The 20,549-nt window shown below is 50.3% G+C and overlaps 1 protein-coding gene across 1 annotated transcript in view; it reads left to right on the forward strand.

Annotated features, from left to right (window-relative positions):
• The first annotated feature begins 68 nt into the window (after positions 1-68).
• SEMA7A (semaphorin 7A (JohnMiltonHagen blood group)) overlaps positions 69-20,549 on the forward strand; it is a 47,045-nt gene continuing 26,564 nt past the window's right edge. Inside the window, exon 1 of the mRNA XM_032799856.2 lies at positions 69-254. Coding sequence (XP_032655747.1) covers positions 143-254 — 112 coding nt within the window. The 5' untranslated portion in view covers positions 69-142. The remainder of the gene's footprint in view (positions 255-20,549) is intronic.

The following is a 20,549-nucleotide window of genomic DNA, read 5'->3' on the forward strand; positions in this document are numbered from 1 at the left end:
CCCCCCCCCCGGTTCCTGTTTGCACTCTGATTGGCTAGTGTAACCACTCTAGCCACACCCACTTGCAAAGGTTTGCATTGCAAGCGTTTGCTCTCCTGTTCTTCTAGAAGTAAGCTGCTGAGCTCTTTGGACAGCTGTGGAAATGGGTCTGAACTCACGTGCTGCCTATCTCTTTGCCCTATGGACCAGCCACCTGTTTTTTCTGACAGCCGGGGACTCAAGGGTGAATCCTAGAATTATTACAGCTCCAAAAGGTAAGTCCCAGAGAGCAACTGTCCGACAGATCCTTGTACTCCCAGACAAGCAGAGCTGGCAACATTGAAATGTATGAATAGTGTGTGCCATTTACAAGAGAGATGCCGAGAAAAGCCCTGTTGGTGTAACAATCTATATCTTCTCTCTGTGTAAAGTCACTTTGGTGGGATTAGTCTTGATTCATTTTCTGCCTCTTCAAGGAAGATTGATGCTGTCATACATGAAAAGATATTAACTGGCAACTTTCTCATGTGTTAAGATCTTTCTCCTCCTTGATCAGTTTCTTCATTTTTACAGCTGATCTTTCTCTTTCTTGAGGAGACCTTTACATTTTTTTTTTTATTTCATCCCCTTTCCAGACTGCACAAATGTAATTAAGGCTGCTGATATGCCCAGTTCCTGGGGAGACACGATAACAGCTCTCCCTGGAATTGCGCAGATACTGAGAAGCTGAAATGCCAAACACACATCTTGTAAAACAGTTATCTTTCTATTCATTAGAGTTACTTAACTTGCTGTCTCTGTGCCAATTTGGCTCTGCACTAAACATTTAGTACTGCATTCTCCTTGAGCAGAAATGGAGGGGCACAGCTATTAGAAGCGAGGTGAGGTTACAGATGAGGAAGTGTATGCAGTGTTTGTGGAGCACATGTAAATGCATAGAACAGAATAGCCTTTACCGATAGTTTCTCTCCCCCTACAAACTCCTTGATTCACGCCATGTACAAAGGCATTAACAGAAGGCACTGCTGTGTCCCTGATTTATACACTATTTGTCTGAACCGAGCAGACAGCTGTGCTGAAAATGTCTTGTCAGTCTGTGACCAACAGCTTCTCTGTATAGTCTCCTGGAGCCTCTTTGTTGAGGGCATGTTTGCACCCAGCTATGGCCTAGCTTATTTATGAACCCTCTGTTGTTCTTCAGCCATGTGCAGTTTGTGATTAGTGCGGCTCAGAAGCAGCTGTTCGGGGCATTTGGAGAGCGTGGGGAATATTAAGGCCTCTGATATCCACAGCATGTGGGGGAGTCAGACAAAGACAATCCAGGAGAAAGGTGCCACTATTATCTCTTTGTCTGGCCAATAATGCAGGCAAATGGTACAAGGAGGAGATGGGGACATAGAATCCGTGGCTGGGAAATGAGTGAGCTTTAGGGAGGAGGAGAATTTCCATTGAATCTTCCTGTTAGGGGAAAAGATTCAGATTGTCAGCCTCTTGGCTAAACTGAGGGGCAAACTCCTCTTTCCAAGGGAACATATCCCAGGAGAAAGAGCAGGCTGAAGCGATCAGGTTTCTATGGCACCTGTTTCTCTTTGGCCATATTCCCCTGCTGCTTGTTACGCAGTTATTTACCCTCTCAGCCGGAACCTTTGTAATGTACGTGTGCCCCAAGCTGGGCTTCCCGGCACGGGATGCGGGGAGATGCTGTTGCCAAGGAGCGTATCTGGTAATTACTGCTGGGAAACTTGATAGCAAATACATGCTTTGAGATGGCTTCTGCCACAGGGCTTAGACAGGGCACGTCCCTCTGGCTTAATTGCAGGGGCAGACTGTTTTAAGCTGGCCTGTGAGCCGCACCATGTGGTTCGGCCCTGCTCTGGAGCTCTGGCTGGGGCACAGGGTTGGGACCACACCATGTGGCTCCCAGAAGCAGCTGCATGACCCTGGTCTGGCGCTAGCAGTTTCGGGGGCTGCTCCATGCATAGGAGCTGGAGAAGGGACATGCCATTGCTTCCGGGAGCCACTTGAGGTAAGCGCCACTTGGAGCCTGCACCCCTGAGCCTCTCTCCATGCCCCAACCCTGATTTTCCTCCCGCTCTCCAAACTCCTCGATCCCAGCCCGGAACCCCCTCCTTCACCCCAAACCTCTCATCCCCAGCCCCATTCCAGAGCCCACACCCCCAGCCAGAACCTGCACCCCTACCCCATCCCTGATCCCCCTCCTGCCCTCCGAACTCCTCGGTCTCAGCCCAGAGCATCCTCCTATACCCCAAACTCCTCATCCCCAGCCCCACTCCAGAGTCCGCACCCTCTCCTGTAGCCCAACCCCAATTTCATGAGCATTCATGGCCCACCATACAAATTCTATTCCCCGATGTGGCCCTCGGGCTGAAAAGTTTGCCCACCCATTCTTTATTGGATCCTGTCCAGGATTTCTCTGAACAGCTGGGAATCCAGTGGCAATGTCTAATTTTAAGAAATCTGCTGTTCGCTGTGTAAGTCTGGCTCCCTGTCACTCACATCTTTCTTACCCAGTAGTGCCGGGGTGCAGATTGGATAACAGAGAGGATTAGCTAGGGAGTCTGCTGCCTTTGGTCATGAATTCAATTCCAGCTCAGGTGGGTAGTGACCCAAAGCTGTTACTTCTCTTGGCTGTCTGGCCTGGGGGAAAGGAGGCTGGGAAATTATTTTTGTGTTGATCCCTACCCCAGGGGCAGCTCCAGGCCCCAGCACACCAAGCGGGTGCTTGGGGCGGCAAGGAGCAGGGGGCGCTCTGCCGCCGCCGTGAGGGCGGCAGGCAGGCTGCCTTCCTCAGGCATCCCGTGGCTTCGGAGGACCCTCCGCAGGCAAGCCGAGGAAGGCGGCCTGCCTGCAGTGCTTAGGGCAGCAGAATTCCTAGAGCCGCCCCTGCCCTACCTCCAGCCCACCTGCATTCTAGACACTTCAATGATAAGCTGTTTGGAGCAGGAACTGGCTTATCTTGTGTCTGGGAAGTGCTTGGCCTGCTTCAGACGTAACTCGGATCAGTATCCCCAAACCCACAGCCACAACTGGGACTCAACAAAAATGACCAAGGATTTTATGGGTGTGTCTACGCTGCAGGTGTGAGTGAGCTTCCCAGCCTGAGTAGACTTGTGCTAGCCACTCAAGCCCATCTGACCCCCCAGGCTTGAGCTCGGGTGGCTAATGCATGTCTCTGCAGGAGCCGCAGTGTCCACACAGCTAGATTTGCTCCTGACACCCGGAGGGGCCGGAGAGCAATGAACGCATTCACTGCTGCCGTAACTGGCTGGAGCGGCACTGATTCCAATGGAACTGAGCCTGTTAACACCAGCAGAGAACTGGGATCCTGACTGAATTCACTCCAAGAGCTTAGCCCCTGCGGGTTAGGATGGAGGCACATTGCCAGGAGGCCAGCACTTCCATTGCAGCTGCCCTTGCTTTATGGCGAAAGGACTGGGAAGTGCTCTGGGGTCCTGCGATTCTCTGTGTATATCACATCATTCACGGCTCTCACCTCCTCCAGCTGGGGCTGGCATGGCAACGGGGACAGCTCTTGGATGAGAGAAATGCTTTGGCTGTTGCAAATCAGTCACTCTGTGGACTCTCATCATGAGTCTGGCACTATTTGGCGCTTTTCCTTAGAGCATCATAGAACCATAGAATATCCCCTCCACTCCTGCAGGCCACTGACTAAACGAAAGCTGAGACGCTCAACTGTCTAGCCCTCTTGGTTTTGGCAAAAAGCCTTAGAATATGGCCCCAGACCAGGCTCAGAAGGCAAGGGAAACAGATCCTGACACTTCCTATTGTTTCAACTCTTAAAATTTTTATGCTAATCTCATGAGTTTTTTTCAGGGACCAGACTCCTGATGGAGGAGCAGGGGAATAGAGACCCAATGTTCTGAGCCGATCTGTTCTTGTTTGGAATCTTTGGGTTTAATAAAGCCTTCCCTGACCGAGTTAGCCGCTCACTGGCTTACTGTCCCTCTTTCAGAGCGATCACTCCATTTCAGGGTGGAAATGGGCCCCTTTCTTGCCAAAGATGGCTTTGAGATTCCAAATGTGGCATGATTTTGGCATGGAGGAAAGCTGTTTTGTCCAATAACGTGGAAAATGGTGGGCCGTGAAACTGCCTGAAATGGAGCAGCCAGAATAACAGTGCAATATCGGGCTGCAAATTTATCACCAGTTTTGGCACAATCCTGTTGCTATCGTGCTCATAGCGCACACAGAGAAATTATTTGTAAAACAACATAAGTACTCTGGCTGGAAGTTGGCAGTGTAGCATGACTTTATTTCTTAGAATTCAGAATAACAAGCAAGAATCCAAAACCAGAGAGCATGAAAATAGGCTGCTCCCCAAGGCAGAGAGGCACAACTCAGCCTGCCTTGCTTTAAGATGGCCTTTTCCAATACTGACTCTGATCATGTACTTTCAGAGAGTCCCTTAGCCTGCAAGGCTGCCCAGACCCACCTACCCTGTCCATTCTTAAAGCAATAGCTTGCAATTCCAACTCAGTCCTCAATACATACTGTTTCAGGGCATGAACTTCTTGCCAGCTGAAGTGGGGAAGCAATTCCCTCTACCATGGGATAGTCTTATCTGGTAAGACGTTGTAAAGAGAGATGTGGCTTATAGTGTAGGAATTGTTGCATGCCTCTTATGCTATTTAAAGGGATGTCTAGTGGGCTTGGCTGTGTCTAGTGCAGATTAGCCACCAGATCCTGACATAGGAGCGGTATATATGTAGCTAGGTCATGTCTGTTAGTAAACATGGGTATTGGGACCCAGTTGGGTGTTTCCTCCTTCTCAGTTGTGGTCTCAAGGGGAACTGAGTCCAGAACCTGTTCCAAATGCCAAAGCTTGGACTCATTTCTAATTGCAAGGATTTTTCACCTTCCTCCAAAGCATCTGGCATTAGCCATTCTCGGAGCAGGAGCTAGACAGGGTGGCGCGTGGGTCTATTCTGGTGCATTTCACTTCCTCTAGTATGAAGGAAGAAAGGGAGCTGTGGAGTTCTGTAGCTTTGCAAAATAGCCCCTCAGTGCTCAGAGTTGCAGAGAGCTCGGGCAGTGCTCCCTTTGCCAGTGCAGAAGGGAGTGTGTTCAGGCTGGTAACCTTCTTTGCTTGCATAGTTAGAACTAAACGCTGGCCCCCTGGGCTGTGCTTTGGAAAACGTACCTTTGGCTCATCCCATGCTGAGCCCTGGCTTGTCAGATTAGACACGGCTTTACAGTGTGGTAGGGCTGCAAAGTAAGAGACCAAGAGGAAAAACAGAGCTGGCCCAATATGCTACATTACAGCAGCAGTAGTTAGGCTTTTCCATGTGATACTGTTCCACCACTAGGTGGCACTGTGTGTAAAATACCCCTTACTAAAGCTAACCTCAATACCTGGCAGGGCAGTGAAGGATAGGATGAGCCCATCTGGTGTGTATCTTGCTCAGAAGGAAGCTCTGTGAACAGTCCATAGCTAGTACAGGAGCATGATAGCTGGCACTGCACTGGGACCCTACCCACATCTAGCCAGGACTTCGACTCCAAGTTAGCAATCAGGGCAGGGTGGGTGTGGCCGCTGACACCTGTTTATGTCCCCTATGTCCCCCCTTTTTAACATGGGTATAGTTTAGGGGCATTCCCCCCGCCCCCAAACCAGAAGCCTTAGGCAGGGATGGAGCAATGCTGAGATCAGCTCCCCTGCTGCGAAGCACAGCCCCTTCCAGCGCTGCTCTGTGCCGGCCCAAGGCTTGTGGTTTGGGGGGAGGGGCAGTGCTTACCCCTTCCTCCAAACTCTGCCCATGTTAAAAAGTGGGGGGGGCATGGCCACTGGGCCCACTGGTTCTGGCGCTGTTGGATTCCATCCCAGGTGGTGGTTAATTTCTGCTTGGCTTCTGGATGGCATAGGTGAAAGGCTGTCGTGTGTCTTGGTCAGGCTGACGTAAAGTTGGTTCTAACTGTAATAAGCTGAGAGGTTGCTCCGGACACGTGTGAGTCTGTTCTTGACAGTGGCGAAGTCCTTCTCCTAGGACGTCCTGCATAGATCATCGGCATATGTGAAGCTCCTCGTATTGATCTGCATGGGCTGGTCATTGGCATATAGGGTGAAGAGGAGTGGTGCTTGCACACTGCCCTGTGGGAGGCCATTACCTTGTCTCCAGCAGCTCCGTTTCTTGCACAGTTCTACGTGAAACTGTCTCTTCTCCAGGAGAGATCGAATCAGCCACCCTGCGTGGTAGTCGGGCATCATGTCGTAGACTCTGGCAAGCAGGTTTTGGTGGCTGACTGTATTGTATGCCACTGGTAGGTCTAAGTACACAGCACCTGTTACCATCCCTCCCTCCAATCCATCTTCTATATGCCGAGTGCTATGTAGGCAGTACGAGACTTTCCCAGTCTCAGTCCAGCTTGTTACGCTATGGGATGCTGCTCAATGTGAGGCAGATGAGAATAAGGCGTTTATGAAGTTTATAATGGTGGCATATGCATGGCGGGGGGGGACCCCCAGGTTGAGAATCTGTCCATTGGGGTCCTTGCTGAAGATGGATCTGACAGCTCTTCCTCTCAGCCTGCTCATCTGTTGTCTTCCAACCCCAGTCCTCAGATCCTTTGCAAGGGCTGCAGCAGGGCCTGTTGGGAGGAGCGTCCCTGAGACCGAAAGCTGTGTATGACCGACCAGCCATAAGCACTCCGGGAGGTGGGGTGGGCTGAAGTCGGGGGAGGGGGATGCTCTACCCCTAGATGAGTAGGTGCCCACAGCAGTATCTGTATTGTGCCAGCATCTGCTTCTGTAAGGCGTTACCTTCTTGGCCCATAGCTGCTGTATCCACCCTTCCTCATCTGAAGGGAGCTGGATCAGCCACATGGGAGCGTTTGGTACCAGACTCCCTGCTCCTCATCCTCTCCCCCTGCAGCTGACAGGCTATGCCAATCCAGCCGTCACCGCTTGGCACGTGATCCCTGTGTGGGTGTAATGTGTGGTTACTGCCACTTCATCCTGATCTTTTCTTCTTGCCCAGAAATCCCTTAGCCTGGCCCTCCAGACCATGGGTGCCATAGTTTGTGGGGAACCTTTCCATTCTCACTGGGGCTGATTCACAGAAAAAGTGAGACAGCGGAGGAAGAATCAAAGCAAGGAAGCCACATGGTGTTTCTACTGCTGAAGGCAGCTTTGTTTTCTAATAACTGAAGCCCTCTTTCCCCCAGGAGGAAAGGCACCTGGGATGGAGTTACCAGCATCAGCGTTTCCAGTAGAAACCCCCATTCCGAGTGGTGCAGATTTGCTCTGTGGTCATCTTCGCTAGGGATGACATTGGTGTAATTAAGTCTCAGTGCAAAACATTTTAAAACCAAACAGAGCAAGTGGTTTCTGTCCCCTCCTGCTACAGGAATGTGAAGAAAACAAATAGGGTTGGAATAAACAATGTAAAGTTCAGGCTGCTTTACTTGGCATACAGGATTTAGAAATCAGCGTCCATTTCAAAATGCATCCCGTACATTCAGCTAGCCCTGGCTCCGTACGCTGCCTAGCCCAAGGTCAATCCTGTTAGTAGCTTGATCTCTGTAACTGACCCCAGTTCACTTCATGGCTCAGCAGGACTAGAACACAGATCCTCCTGCTCCAAAAGCACCAGTTCACCTGAGCGACAGAAGAATCTCCAATAGCAGTAGGAACATAGATTCCCTGACTGGATCAGACCCATGGTCTATGAGCCCAGTGTCCTACTGCTGATAGTGGCAGCATCAGATGCTTCAGAGGAAGGTGCAAGAGTCGCACAGTAGCAGATGTGGATCATCTGTCCCCACGATAGGGCTCATTTTGATCTCTACTGTGTCGGGAATGACTGAAGCCCTGAAGTTTAATATTCCTTTCGAAATTATTATTGTCTATAATTACAATGGCTCTGGCTTTTCTTGCTATCCATATAAATCACTCCTTTGGAAGTTAAATTCTTGGCCTCAACAACTTCCTGTGGCAGTGAGTTCCACAGTCTCATTATGCATGGTGGGAATGAAAATTATGATAATCCCTCTCTCTCATCTAGCATTTGAGATCTGTGGATCTCAAAGCATTTCACAGGGGACATCTGGATCATTATCCCCAGAAAGCATTTCCTTAACCTAAGGGAATACTGAATGACTCACAGTGTGAGAATAGGAAGTCATGAAGGTTTGCCAGCTTGTACGATAATTTAATTTTGGTGACACACCCCTGGTTTAAGTTTCAGCTAAGCAGTGTTCCCACTATGACTTGGCCCGGGCGGGGAAGGAAAGAATGTAAATAGATAAACAGTGACTACCTGTGCCTCAGCGGTGAGGGTGGGTCATTGGTGGAGCAGTTTGGACGAAAGACTGAATTCCCTGAAGTCTGAATTGCCTTTGCTAACCCTAGTGAAGGAATGGGGCCCACCAAGTAGTCAGGTCCAGCTCTCCAAGGGTAGTTGATTTCAGTGGAAGTTGGGTACTGAAATAACTCATTGTTGCAGTGATGGGGAGGCGGGAAATACCTACTATGGTGAGCAGGAAGCCTATAAAGACGTGGGTGGTGCCCGCTGCTAATCAAGCAGAAGGTCCCTCTAAGGGAGGTATGAACTTCTCCAAATTGTTCCTTGTCACCCGCAGGCTTTTTGGAGAACAGAAAGTCTCTTCTCCTAACTGAGCTGCTTCCTCATGTCAAATTTCCCTGTTGTTTTTTGTTTGTAAAGTGCAAGAGGCTGGGTGGAAAGCAGTGAGGGTGGGGTGGGCGGTGCGCAAAGAGCTCTTTATCCCCAGATCAGGTGCAGGGAGAAAGTAGCTCACACCCACGTGCCTGGGTGCTGACCAGGAGTGAGACGGGCAGCACAGGATCTAGGGCCCCTTCAGACCCAGGTCCAAAAGGGGGCAAGTGGTTGGGGAGGGATGGCTCTGTGGTGTGGACCCCGTCCCACCAGGGGCAGAGACTAAGACTCAACTGCTCACCTGATATAGGTGTAGTCAGCTGGCAACATCCTACAGACCTGGGTGGGAAAGGAGCCTCCACCTTGGAGATGGAAGGTTCCATGGCCTTTGAGTCCTTCAGAATAGAAGAGCCAAGTTCTTGAAATGTACGTATTCCGCCTTAGTGTAATTCTTCATACAGCTGGTACCCTCGATGGTCTGTCTTTGGCCGAGGCTCTCCAAGTGCTTGATGGGCATTTATTTGTGCTCAGCCCTTCAGAGGACTCGAGGCCTTTCATCTTCACCTTGATGTGGATGGGGAAACTGAGGCAAAGTGACTTGCCCAAGGTCATGCTGTGAATCAGTGTCAGAGCTGGAAATCGACCCAGGGGAAGCGTTCTCCCTCTTGTGACCACACCTGCACGCATGCAGCAGCCACGGGCAGGCACTGAATTAGTGCAGCCTGCTTTAAGCAACCTTTCCCCTACTCCATTTGCTGGGTTAGGCTATCTCTGCTGTACCTGCTGGAGACACATTACAGAATTGGCATCCCAGGAATCTGGGCTCTTTAAAGCTCATTTGTTCTCTGGTTGTCAAGCCAGGTTCCATCCTCCTCACTGTACAATTCCATTTAAAAACGCACACTGAGAGGGATCGAGGCTAACCCTGCTGCCACTAGGTCTCTGGGACTGACTCTAGAATTCGAGCTGGGGTGATGCTACAGCCTCCAATAGCACAGAGCACCCAGCCCATGCCAGGTGCTGCCAGCACCATGGGGATAGAGGTGGGAATAACAATGTGCCGCTCTTGTCTCCTTGCCCTCTACCTCCAGCAAAGAGGCAGTGACATTGAATAGGACCAGCTGCATCCCCTCTGGCATTTGTTCCAGGTGTAAGAGGACAGCTGTTTGGCAAAGAGGGGCTCACTTGGGAGCTTTCCGGGGACGCTGGCGGTGTGCGTGCAGGTAGATGAGACTAAACTGCTGTGCGCTAACAAGGAACCTTTTACCTCTGGCACCTCCCTGGTGTCTGGCTTGTCTGTTTAGATTGTAACCCAGCGTCCTAGTGATTAAACCATAGATGACCAGGGCCTGCTGTCCGTGGGGGGCCACTACCCCAGAACAACTCAAGTCATGCCCAGTCCCCCATTCTGGGAAAGCAGCGGCACCTGCAAGCAGCTCCCAGCTGTTCCTCCCCTCCTGCCTCTCGTTGCCCCGCATAGCCTGCTTGGCAGGGACCGGGCTCGGCCTCATCATGTGACCGAGGAATCCGGGACGGGGACAGACTTGTGACCCCACATTCCTTCTTTCTAGCTCTAAGGTGGTTAAGCTCTGGAACAGGCTTCCAAGAGAGGTTGTGAAATCCCCATCAGTGGAGGTTTTTAAAAACAGGTTGGACAATCTCCTGTCAAGGCGGCTCTAGGTTTACTTGGCCCTGCCTCGGTGCAGGGAGCTGTTACTCTGCAATGCGCCTGTCACGCTATCATCTTCTCCTCACAACCCCTGGCTGAACTTTGGCTCCCCTGCCCACACTGCCGAGAGGTTCAGAAAAAAGTTGTCTAGGATAAAAATAAGTCTCCTTAGCACCAACTCTTCAAATCTGGGTGAGGCCAAGGTCCTCTCTGCTCTTCCATTCCAGGCAGTTTACTGGAGTCTGGCCTGAGACCTTCAAAGCTGAGGTCCCGTCTGGTCTGCGTGGGTACAATTCCCCCGCCCCAGCTCTTTTTGGAGGAACAAGGATCCTCAGGTAGAACAGACAATAAAATGCTGCATGCTTATGAGAAGCCCTTTTACTCCTTTCATCTCCCTTGTGGCTGGCGTGTCTGTTTAGACCAGTGGTTTTCTCACTGTCTGCCTCTGGCTGCTGTCCTGTGGCCCAGAAGTGACAGTGTTTCAGAGCGGCTGTGTATGCAGCCTGGGCTTGCCAAAGGAGTCTCAGAGTTAGGTCCCAAATCTCACTGAAACCCCTTGGGATTTGGGCAGCTTTAGTCCATGAAGTGCTTTGGAGATGAAAGCGCTATGTAAATCCTAGCGAGACTGAAAGGTGAGGCTGGAGGGGTCACCGAGTCCAGCTCCCTGCACTGGGGCAGGGCCGAGCAAACCTAGACTAACCCTGACAGGTGCTTGTCTGACCTGTTCTTAAAAACCTCCACTGACGGGGATTCCACAACCTCCCTTGGGAGCCTGTTCCCGAGCTTAACCACCTTAGAGTTAGAAAGTTTTCCTAATATCTAACCTAAATCTTGCTGCAGATTCAACCCATTGCTCCTTGAGCTACCTTCAGTGGACACGGAGAACGATTGAGCACTGTCCTTTTTGTAGCAGCCTGTAGCATATCTGAAGATTATCAGGTATCCCCTCAGTCTCTTTTCCCAGGACTAAACATGCCCTGCTTTTTAAACTTTTCCCTCCTAAGTCAGGTTTTCTAAACCCTTGTTCCTTTCTGTGGCTCTCCTCTGTGCTCTCTCAAATGTGTCCACATCTTTCCTAAATTCAAATAACTGATTTGCCATGGCAAGGACACTGATACCACAGAGAGGCTGAGAGTTATAATGCCATCACCAGGCTGAAGGAGGGGTTGGGCTGGATCCCCTCCCCCACCTCTACTGGGGTCCCACCTCTCTAGGTATCACTAACCAACCCCGCTAGGGAGGGCTCCTCCTTGGGGCTCAGAGATGTACCCTCATCCCAGCTGCACACCCACCTTGGAACGCTTCTGAGAAATGCTCCTATGGGAGCCTCTAGTTACAGTATTGGCAGCACATTGTTGTGTCTAAGAGTCTGATCAGCCAATGCTGTTCATATGCCACAAGCTTCACTGACTCTCTTGGGAAAAGGAGCAGCCATTTGGTCTGATCCTCTCCCCTCCTGCTCCGCGTCTGTCTGGGAGGATGGAGCGCTGACAGCTTTTAAAAACCGCAGACAGAAGTTGGCAGAAATAAACATCGCCACAGCTAGTCACCAGCTCCTCTTGTATTTAGACTCCCAGACAGGGAGGATAAACGGAGGTGCCACTGTTATGATTTCCGGGAAGAGCCTCGTGATGATCAATGGGCAGCAGCAAAGAATCTGAGCAGTGGAGAGCAGGAAGGATAAATCTGAGCCCCCTAGAATGTCTCTGGGCTTGTTGGGACCCTGCCATGGCTGGGAGCAGGAAAGTGCTTGAGCTGCAGCTCTGGGACAGGGAGAGTTATGTGGTGTCCCGTCCTTCCTACCTTATTGACCCCAGCCTTTTTTCTTAGTCAACGAGCAACTACTGGACATGTGCTGAGTCTCAGAGGTGCAGGACTCCTGCTCCACTATCTACTAACCCCCCTTCAGCAATAGATGAGAAACAAGGTGGCAGCCATGCCCCGCACTCAATACATGTTCATTTTGTGTATGGGGCCCAAGCTTTACTGATCTATAGTCCCCACATGCTTGGCCACAGCAGAGAGTCAATATGGCCTGGTGCTTGGAGCACGTAGCTGGGGTTCAGGCCAGCTGGGGTCTGGTCTCGGCTCTGGCACTGAATCAGTGATGGACCTTGGACAAGTCACCTTCACCACCCTGTGCCTCCGTTTCCCTCTCTGGAGAAGAAGGGTTAAGAATTCTTACTCACTGCTGGAAGGTGCTTTGAGATCTTCTGGTGGCAGGTGTCCTCTGGGGGTATTTAGGCTATACTGCTGTAAGCTCTGGGAGTTCAGCATTCCAGTCCCATGGACATTTGCTGGGAGGCTGGGCTCCTCCCTGCTCCTTTGCAAACCCCAGCCTTAATTTGCTCCAATTCAGTTAGAGAGAAATAAGAACAGCAGAGAGGAGCTAAGGAGAGGGAGGATTTTTCAGTGGTTAGAGCACTTGCTCAACTCCCTGCTCTGCCACAACCACCCTGTGTGACCTTCAGCAAGTCACGGAGCCACTCTGGGACTTTTTCTCCATCTGTACAGTGGGGATAATAGCCGAGCCTGGCCTCCCAGTCCCAGGGGTGTTTGTGACAATACATTACAGATTAGGAAGTACTCGGGTAACTATGGAAGTCAAGAGCGAAAGCAACGATGAACTGAATTTCCAAATGAGATGGCTGTGGAGGGGAAGACCCCACCCACCTTCACTGGCAAGACTGGGGTGTCCCAGGACGTCATACCTTGACTTCATGCTTCTGGATAAGAATCCCAGGGAAAGTACTGTCCTGTGGCTCTAAAGCCCTCATAAACTGGAGGGGATGGAGGACAAACCTGTGTTGGGCTTCTGAGCACTGACAACTCATCTAGAGTCAAGGAATTTTTAAAAATAACCCTAGGAATTATTTCTTCAAAACAATTTTTTAAAATGAGTCTGATCACAACCGAGTTGGGATTGGGAATTCTGTGGGGTCCCCACTGTGGCAGGAATCCTTGTAAATTTCCAATAAATGGGGCGTGCATCTGTAAATTGTAACTATCTCTCAGATTTACTTTGTAGGGGAAAATAGGGAAACAGCAGCAGGAAAGAGCCTGCTCTGCACGTCATCCACAGGCACCAGCTGAGCTGCTGCATTTCCTTGTTTGAGGATGTCTAAAACAGGCTCGTACTTCATTTCCTGTTTAAAAGTTCAAGGGACAGGTCAGCAGATGGGCTGTGCTGGCAAAGCACTGAGTTGGTGCTGGCTAGAACCCCAAGGCTACTTCCCCTGCCTGTACCTTGGCTATACTGAGCCCTTCCAATTGAAGCGGGTTGGGTCCGGATGGGATAGCCCTGTCCGCAGCTCCACTCTGTTTATACACCAGCAATAGTCTTATTAAAATGCTGTCTCAAACCATGGAATGCAGGATGTACTTGGTACCTCTGGCTTCATTCCCGGTGCAGGGGCTTAGCCGTGTGTGACTTGGCACCACAGAAGGGATGTAAGGCTCTGATCCATCTGTCTTGTTGGAAATTTATGAGGGTTCCTGCCACAGTGGGGACTCCCACAGAATTCCCAAATCCCTGCTCTGTCGCTAGCTCTTTTCCTTGGGATGATGATGATTATTTAAAAATCCCCAGCACTAGATGAGTTGGTGAGAGCTCAGAAGCCTGCCATAGGTTTGCCCTCCATCCCCGTTGGTTTATGTGGGCTTTAGACCTCCAGGACAGCACCTTTCCTGGGATTCTTATCCAGAAACCTGAAGCCAAGATGTGAAGTGCCTCCAATTTGTCCTGAAGTGTTTCCTTCCTTCCTTCCTGCCCTCGTCTTTCATTGAGTGCAGGAAAGAATAAAGCCAGGCACTACAGGATGCAGTAAATGTGCTTGTAAGGGAACAGAACAGAAAGAGATTGAGGCTCAAGTGGGAGCACTCTCCTTGCAGTGTCTGACATCCCATGATAGGACTCAAAGTGGCACACAGTGCACCCATCTCATGATGCTAGGTGGGTCACACTATGGTAAAGCTGTCATGCCTTGTGGTGAGTTTCATCTCTCTGCCTCCGGCAATGGCTGTCTAGATGGAAGGTCCTCTGAGGGTCCTCTCACAATTAAGGGCATCATCAGGGCACTGGGTCATTGTTGCGTATTCTGAAATATTCAGTATTAGCCCCTATCCGACAAGGTACCAGCGTTCAAGGCCCATTGGCTTGTCCTAGTGAGTCATTTCCTGTGTTCTTATAAACGATGCTGCTCTGTATATGGCTTAATTCTAAACTCAGCTCTCTCCAGTCAGACCAATTCTAAGATCTGGTTGCAAAAATCCCACTGAAACTTTTTTTGTTCTGATTTGGCAAATTTGACCCGTTCCACAGAGATCGTCTGATTTTAATGCAGTTCTGACGGAACCCCAGCACATTCACCACCTACCAGGCAGGTTTTCATCAGTTCCCAGGCTTCTAGGGCCCATTGCTTGGGGGCAGCCCATCGAGCAGATTGCGTTGGGGTCGAGGACTTGCAGGTTGCACAGCTCCTTCCCTTTTGCGGAGGGTTTCGAAATGTTTTGTTGTAATATAGAGTCGGAATAAACCAGATTTCAAAATACTGACATCCTCCCCAAAATGGAATTGCCCCTCTGCTCAGCTCTATGGTTACACAGGAGGGGCATGAGATTTGCCATGACTGATGGTTCATCTAGCCCACTAGCCAGTTTCAGAGGATGGTATATCAATCCCTGCTAGGGAGAATTTTGCAGCAACATGCCTTTGATGGAAGGGTCCTCCCACCCCAGACAGTCGCTGCTTAGCTAGCATCCTGAAGCAGAAGCATGAAGACTGATAGCTTTTTAGACATGAATGATCAGGGGTATGGAACAGCTTCCATATGGGGAGAGATTAAAAAGACTGGGAAAAGGGACTTAAGTGGGGATATGATAGAGGTCTATATAATGTTGACTGGTGTAGAGAATGTAACGTTTGCTTATTCATTTATTCCTTATTCATTTGTGTGCTAAATTCCAATCAGACCCAATTGACAGCACAAGTCACACTGAGGACATGATCCAAAGGCAGTGGGCCTGCACGGGTGACATGGATGGCAGGTATGATCTGGCCTGCAGACCCCGTATTGCTCAGCTTGGTTCTCAGATTCCAGGAGTCTGTAGAGCTGGCAGGTTTAAAAAAAAAAAAAAAAGAGTCTCCTTTACTTGTGACCTGATCTGGTGTGATCAGGGATCACTGAGAGGCAACAGGGACAAGCTCCCCCCCCATGCTATTCTGACAGAGTCACTGGTTGGTATAAATCTGCCCGTTCTGTGGAGCTGGCCTGGCGACAACAGAATGGATTCACCCCTCCCGAGGGGCCAGAACAGGCCATGATCTCGTTGGTGGGGGCCCAAACAGAGGGGATGTGGGGAGGGGGGAAGAACTGGGAATGGGAGGGGGCAGGCTGGTGTCACAGCCCAATGGCAGCTGGGGATGGGCTGCTGTAATTTTGGCCCTTGGAACAGACCAGGAGAGGGAGGGGCCAGGATGGCTTAAAGCCACCGTGGTCCCACCCCACTGGGCTGGGTCTGTGTGCGCAGCAATGCAGTGCACCATCGCCCCTCCCGCATTTCCTTTTAGCCCGGGGCAGTGGGAAGGGTTAATGTCAGTCTCCCTCAGACTTTAAGGGACCATCATGATCAGCTAGTCTGAGCTCTTGAATATTGTAGCCACAGATTTTCCACACACCCCCTCCTGTAACAGACCCTTAACCTCTGGCTGAGTGACTGAAGGCCTCAAATTACGGTTTAAAGACTTCACGTTACGGAAACTCCACCACTGACAGGAGTTTAAACTTGCAAGTGGCCCGTGGCCCATGCTGCAGAGGAAGGCAAATAACCCACGGTCTCTGCGAATCTGGTCTGGGGGGAAATTCCTTCCTGACCCCAAATGTTGCGATCAGTTAGACTCTTATGAGACTAGGCTCTCACAATGACTTAGCACTCGGGCCTGGTTGAGCAAACCAGTTTGTGTGGTCGCTGGCTTCTTCACTTCAAAAGTGAAGCTGGCTTATCTGTGTCTTGTGGCTTCTCCCCAGTCCTGTCACTTCTCTGAGAGAGGCCCCTGGGACCGGTCTTCCTCTTGCTTCTCTTCTCAGCCTCTTGGGCCTTCCCACGCTCCCCCAACTCCTGGTAGAAATGGGCCATGGAGCTAGTTTGGGGACCAAATGGTCCCCGAGGGATTTTGGTTGAGTTCCAGCTCTCTGGTCAGGGACTGACCTAGGGTCCTCTTGAGCTAAAGAGCCAAACCCCCAGTGGGCTGGACATGGGAGACCTATCACACTCCAGCCTGTGGCCGCACCTCCCTGCCAGCACCAGTTCACACCCTGGTGAGAGACCCAGTAACCCTGCACCCACGGACTCGGCACCTATGACTCAAGCATGGGGTTGCATCCCCATCCATCCTGGCTAATGGCCATTGATGGACCTATTCTCCATGAACTTTTCTGGAACCCTGTTATAGTTTTGGCCTTCAACATCCCCTAGCAATGAGTTCCACAGGTTGACTGTGCATTGTGTGAAGAAATACTTCCTTTTGTTTGTTTTAAACCTGCTGCCTATTAATTTCATTGGGTGACCCCTAGTTCTTGAGGACCAGGTCCAGCTGAGCAGAGATCTCTGGGCCCCCTGGTCAGTGACTGAGTGAGCTGCTTTGAGCAGAGCGCCATGTCCAATCAGTCCTTGAGCCAGTCTCTCACTCATCGGGAAACCTGTGACTGAGCACATGAAAACATTACGTGTCTCCCTTCTCCTTTGATCACTGGCTGCTGCTCCTAGCTTGCTGCCCTAGCTCACCCTGCCTGGCAGTAGCTACACCACTGATCACAGCAGTGAGTTGACATCTCCCTGGGTCACTTGTCTGCAGTGTAACACAAGCGGAACACGGCCTTGTGCCAGAGCAAATTCCCTGCTATCGTCATCCGTAGACCCATGTGCATGCTGAGCAGGAAGGATGGATCCGTGGTTAGTGCAGGAACCTGGGCCCATCCTTGAGTCTCACTCTGCCTCAATTCCCCATCAATGCAATGGGGATAATAGCACAGCCTGTGTTGTGACTTGTCCGATATGACTGCAATGGGAGCCGGCTAAATAGAGCAGCTGACCTCTGTATGTGGTTTTACTGGAAACGAAAAGGGATTCCCTCTACTGAGATCTCATTCTCTGAATGAGCCCCTCTGCGCTGCTCCCCTTTGAAGGGGTTTCCAGGATGTTGATGGTTCTTTTTTATTTTTAAAAAGAGAACAGAAATCGAGAACTGGGGAGTCCTGCCAACCGACTGTATCTGAGCCGTAATAAGAATTTCCAACCGAGGCTCTTAAAGCACCAATGAATTAACGATTCACTAATACTTGTACTAATGTCTGGTGATATTTGTAGCCGGGACTAATACTAAAGCCTTTGCATTTAGGAGCATTGACACTCTCTACACACAGCCACTTCATCGTCCTGAAATCTGGGGGGCAGGTAGCTAATATCCCTCTTTTACAGACCCTGATGTACAGAAGTGAGGAGTGATTTGCTCAAACCACCAGTGAGCCAGCAGTAGAACTTGGTTACTCTGAACGCCTTCGCTCATGAGATCGGCAGACCTAACCCACTACTAGACCACATTGGCTCTGGCTTCGGAGCATAAATTGGTTACATTTGGGGAGGCGGGGGGTGAGGAGTCAGGAAATAAATCTCCCTCCCCACCCCCAAATCTGGCTGGAGCATTGTACAATTGGCCGTGTGCAGTATGGGGGCATGGTGCGAAAGGGGCTCATCTTCCTGTGAAGGAGCAGGTTGTGCTCCATGCTGGAGGCAGGATACCAGACTGGATGGACCAGTGATCTGGTCTAGTTGGGCCAATCCTACGTTCCTGTGTGCCTGGAAGGAGCAGATCAAGGCAACTCCCCACTAAGCTTGGGCCATTTGGACCAGGAGGCCAGTCACCTCCTCACTTCCCCGTAAGTAAAAGAATAAGCATGTGCTTATTCCTACTAAGTCACGTGCAAGGACAGCTGACTGAGACTGAAGTTCCACTGTGGTGCCCTTCAGCTTAGCTAACTCACATGAAGAGCCCCGGGTTGATGGAAGCGAGTCTGTTTCTTGGTTCCCTTGCTGTGCAATTGGCCATGTTTGCAAGTTCCCTTAACAGTTGGGAGAAGTGGCATTTGCTCTTTGGATCGGTTGCTTCTTGTTAGTTAATTATGGGAGGCATTTTCCTGTGGGAGCAACTTCTTTTTCCTTATCTGCTTCTCCATAACCCCCATTATCATTCTCTCTCTCTCTCCCCCTCACCCCCCTATTCGTTTGTTGTGCTCAGGTCATGGTATCTGCCAGCAATTGATTTAGCTGCTTTCCCTGCAAAGCACAGAGCTCTCCTTTCTTGTATGCATTCTCCCACTCGGGTTAGCATCTAAAATGACAATTGCTCCATTGATTCTTCAGCTGGCTGGGGCTTTGTGTGAACCAGATAAAATGTCATGGAAAATCTCAGCGTTGATGGCAATTTGGAGGGTGGGTGAGGAGCTGCCTTCTTCGTAGCATTGTCTCCTTTGAGGGGTCAGTCTTTTCCCGGGAACTGCTATTTATTTATTTTTTTCCCCACTCCACCGAAATGAGATCAAGAATGCACATGGGGTGATTCCCCTACCAGATCCTGAAAATGCCAATCTAGGGCTGTGCGTGGAAAAGCAGAGCATGACTTGGGGAGGGTTTGGGTCTCTTAATCAAAGAACAGCCTAGCACCTTTCACCCAGAAGGATCCCAGGGTGTTTAGAGACTGCATGAGTGGGGATCAATCCACCCACCTCTGGGAGTGGATCATGGTAGCCGTAGCATGTCAGTAAATTCTCACAGCTAGAGTTAAAATGGAACTCCAACAGGAATACAGACTGCAGCTTATCAAATTGGAATTTGGCCAGGATATTGGGCGTAGCACCCCTTTTTGCCCCAAAGTGCCACAAGATCTTTAAATGGCCATCCGTGGGCAAGCCTTGGGCTTTAAATCTAGTCTATTTATACAGCCTCCATTACTGTGGCATGTGGTCTCCTCACAATACCCCTGTGAGGCAGGGCAGAACTACTAGCCCCATTGTGCAGAGGGGGAAACTGAGGCACATCCAAATCCTTAAATGTATTGAGGCTTCTGACTTCCATTGAAATCAATGCCCAAGGTCACACGGGGAATCCGGCAAATGGCAGCACTTCCAGCACTGCACTCCTGAGTGCACTGGGGGTAGTGCCAATTCAGAGAGAAGAGTACCAGGACCTGGGATCTTCTTGGAGTTCTCCTATTCAAGCACCAGACAGGTTCCACCCTGTTTAGTAGATGAGTCCAAACAAAGCTGCAAGTCAAGCACTTATGGCACTTGTCAAGTCCATGTATTTTTGTCCCTTTTGAAGCATCTGGTAGAAGGAAAAACTACTACTGCTCTGGCGCCAGCAAAATGATTGTTTTCATTGCAGCTGCTCAAAGGGGAAACAAGTCATTAGCTTCTGTGGAAGCTTGGGTCTGAGCAGAGCTCTGGAGTATGGCTGAGCTCAACTAAACCCAGTCCCCAAAACGCCCACACTGCAAAAAGCCAAACTGAGGTCAGCAGAAATGAAGTGAGCAGGCTGGTGCTGCATAAGGAAAATGTAAGTCTGAAGGCGGCATGAATTCCCCTAGGTCAGCTGTTGAACATAGGACGAAGATGAATGTTACACAAGAGGAAAGGTCACTGGACCCCCGAGTAAGAGCTAGAGTATGCTGGTAACATAAGATGAGGAGGTTCCTTTTTTTTTTTTTATCCGGGCACATAGGCTATGTCTTCCCTGCTAAAAGGGTGTGGATTTTACATGGCCATAGCTATGGTGATGGAAAACCATAGGGGAGCCAAGGCACATGTAGTGTATTATCTTGATATAGCCAGTTGAGGTTGCTATTATGGGCACCACACTTTAAGAAAAATGTGGACACACCTTTGCGCAGTAGTTGCCCAGCACTAGTCAGGAGTTCTGGGTGCTAATCCAGGCTCCGCCACTGAGTCACTAGGTGACCTTGGGCAAATCACTTCACCTCCCTGTGCTTCAGTGTCTCCATCTGTCTTCAATCTGGTGAAGATTCAGCAGTGAACATGGACCCAACGCTTTGAACATGCCCAGATTGTTGAATCTGCAAAAGAGGGATCAACCAAGGAGCAACTTGGCCGGCAAAGCCACCCAGGACACGAGACAGGCGGTGCTCGGGTAAGGAGCATTGTGGGATTGCAGAGGGCAAATCCTGGAGGAGACTC

Source organism: Chelonoidis abingdonii, chromosome 9 (assembly GCF_003597395.2).
Source record: "Chelonoidis abingdonii isolate Lonesome George chromosome 9, CheloAbing_2.0, whole genome shotgun sequence".
NCBI classification, from domain to species: Eukaryota; Metazoa; Chordata; order Testudines; family Testudinidae; genus Chelonoidis; species Chelonoidis abingdonii.